Source organism: Notolepis coatsorum (assembly GCF_963971535.1).
Source record: "Notolepis coatsorum genome assembly, contig: SUPER_13_unloc_1, whole genome shotgun sequence".
NCBI lineage: Eukaryota > Metazoa > Chordata > Actinopteri > Aulopiformes > Paralepididae > Notolepis > Notolepis coatsorum.
In genome coordinates, this window is record NW_028174869.1 from 1,576,240 (window position 1) to 1,579,034 (window position 2,795).

Below are 2,795 nucleotides of genomic sequence, written 5' to 3' on the forward strand. Positions count from 1 at the left end.
TGTAACAACCATCAAATGCACTCACAACACACACATCCACATGCACACACTCACTTTAAACAAACAACACACTGCAGCACCCACTCTCCACACTTTAGAACACCTAAACACACTTTATATTTATTGATAAAGGATTTGCACTACAACCCATACCTCAGTACACCTTACTGTAAATTGTACCTAAATTGTACCTCATGCCATTTCTGCTTTGCACTATATAGTATTGTATATTAGTATTGCATAGTATATTGTATATTGTATGGTAACTCAGTTACTTCTATTCTGCATCGAACATTGTACATATGTATATACTGAACACTGTGTCTACGTACGTGGCTTCTATTTTTACTCTATTATTACATGCTATACTATTTTATTTAATACTTATCTTGTCTAGCACAGTCTCTGGAGCGTAACAGAAAGAAGCATTTTGTATAAAAGTATTCTGTACTTCTGTATGACAACTATTAAAGAAACTTGAAACTTGAATAGTTAAGGAAGGCAGACCAGAGAAAAACTTTCGTCTTGTTTACATCAGGGTCCCCCATTTGCAATTCATAATGACATTTATGACATACACAACATACAGATATACAGATATATATCATGACATTTATGACATACTACATGACATACAGGTATATAGTACTGTGTAGTGCTGAGAGATGGGAGTCTCGAAGTAGAACAAAAGATATTTATTATCCATGAGGATACAACATGTTAGCACAACATTGCTTAGTTGAATGAATGCCGGTGGTAAGAATGGCCACCGGGTATAATGTTCGGGCGGAACCAATGTTCCTAACAATAGTTCCGTAGGAGAATTATGTGAATCACCACACAAGCCCCCCCAGAATTCACCCATAATCAAAATCCCCATGGCAATGCGGGACAACGACCCGGCCACGGCGTGTGCGGAAAGCGGGTGGCGGGGAGGGAGGAGCGGTGTAAGCGCTCGCGCCCTCCACGACACCCGGGGGCACGAACCGGCCACGGCGAGTGTGGAAAGCCGGGGGGCGGGGAGGGAGGAGCGGCGCAAGCGACGTGTCCTCCCCGCCACCCGGGGGCACTGACATCGACGAGGTCGCCGGTGACTCAGCCGGAGGCGGGTCCCGGGGTAACGGTGGACGGCCTCGGCGGGGGGCAAGGGCCAGCTTCAAGAGCTGGGAAACGTCCACGTGGGCGGGTTTAATCCTGTCGACTGACACAGTCTCAGTCCTACCGTCAATTATCAGGCCTTTATCCCCGTGCTGCAGGACCCTAAACGGGCCATCGTAAGGGGGACGTAGGGGCCCACGGTGCGCGTCGTGGCAAACAAAAACGTACGTGTGCAGGTCGCGTGGCACCCGGGAAACAGGAGTGCCATGCTGTGAAGTGGGGATTGGAGCAAAAGTCTCGGCGGTTTCCCGCATGGAGGAGCGTTGGCTGGCCGTGGACCAGGGGGTCGCCGCATCCGGGATAAAATCCCCCGGGACGCGTAATGTCTGGCCATACACCAGTTCCGCAGACGAGGACTGCAGGTCTTCCTTGGGGGCATGACCCATGGCAGCCTGTCCACCCAGTTGCCGTCCGACAAGCTAGCGTGCAGCATCACCTTTATGGACCGATGGAAGCGTTCGCACAGCCCGTTAGCCTGGGGGTGATAGGCGGTAGTACGGTGTAGCTTAACCCCCAGACCGCTGGCGACTGCGTTCCAGAGCTCCGAGGTAAATTGTGAGCCTCGGTCGGAGGAGAGGTCGGAGGGGGTCCCGAAACGTGCGACCCACGTGCCGATAAAGGCACGGGCCACGTCGGAGGATGCTGTCGAGGAGAGGGGAACGGCTTCTGGCCATCGGGTGGTCCTTTCCACCATGGTAAACAGGTAGGTAAAGCCATGAGACGTTGACGTGGTCGAATCTCCTCTCAGGGACCGTGAAGGTTATTAGCGGGGCCTTAGTATGTCGGTGTACTTTGGCCCGTTAACAGGCCACACATGCGTCGACCCAGGTCCTCACGTCTTTCTTGAGCCCCTGCCATACGAATTTATGGGAAACCAATCTGCTCGAAGGTTTCCTACCGGGTACCGCCTCAAAGGCACTCATTCGCCAGCCCTTGGGGACCAGCGGGCGAGGATGTCCGGTGGAGAGGTCACACAGCAGCGTCACACTTGAGCCACCAATCGCAATGTCCTCCAGGCATAGACTGGAATCCGCAGTCCTGAGGGCCTGGATGTCGTGGTCCGAGGCCTGTTCTGAGCCCATGTTGACGTAGTTGAGGCCCAGCTGTACAGCTCCGATGACGACCCAGGAGAGGCTGTCTGCGACTACGTTGGACTTCCCGGCGATGTGCTGTATATCCGTGGTGTACTCGGAAATGTATGCAAGCTGGCGCTGTTCTCGTGCAGACCATGGCTCTGCTACCTTTGACATAGAAAACGTGAAGGGTTTGTGGTCGACGAAAGCCATAAACTCCCGGCCCTCCAGCATAAAACAGAAATGTTGCACCGCTAACCAGAGGTGGTCCTCTCGGCCGTCCAGTCGATGGGCTGGTTGGGGGACTTGTCCTTCAGGGCCTCGTAGAGCGGTCGCATGGTGTGGGCTGCCCTGGGAATGAACCGGGGATAAAATGTCACCATCCAGAGGAATTCTCGAGCCGTCGGTGGCCAGGGAAAAGCGGAAACGGCCTCCACCTTCACGGTAACAGTGAATACAAAACGTGTGTTTTGTTGGATAACTCTAAATTCAAACAGGGAATTGTAGTTAATTTAAACTTGGAAAGTTATATTTAGATGTCTTGAACCTCCATGTGACATTTGG

At 52.0% G+C, this 2,795-nt stretch overlaps 1 protein-coding gene across 1 annotated transcript in view; it reads right to left on the reverse strand.

The window, feature by feature from the left end:
• Positions 1 to 1,544, reverse strand: part of LOC311239739 (uncharacterized protein) — a gene marked incomplete at both ends in the record, with an annotated part of 31,378 nt that extends 29,834 nt beyond the window's left edge. The window contains one exon of the mRNA XM_084338435.1: positions 908 to 1,544. Within this exon, the coding sequence (XP_084194561.1) occupies positions 908 to 1,544 (637 nt within the window). The remainder of the gene's footprint in view (positions 1 to 907) is intronic.
• Positions 1,545 to 2,795: the final 1,251 nt, after the last annotated feature.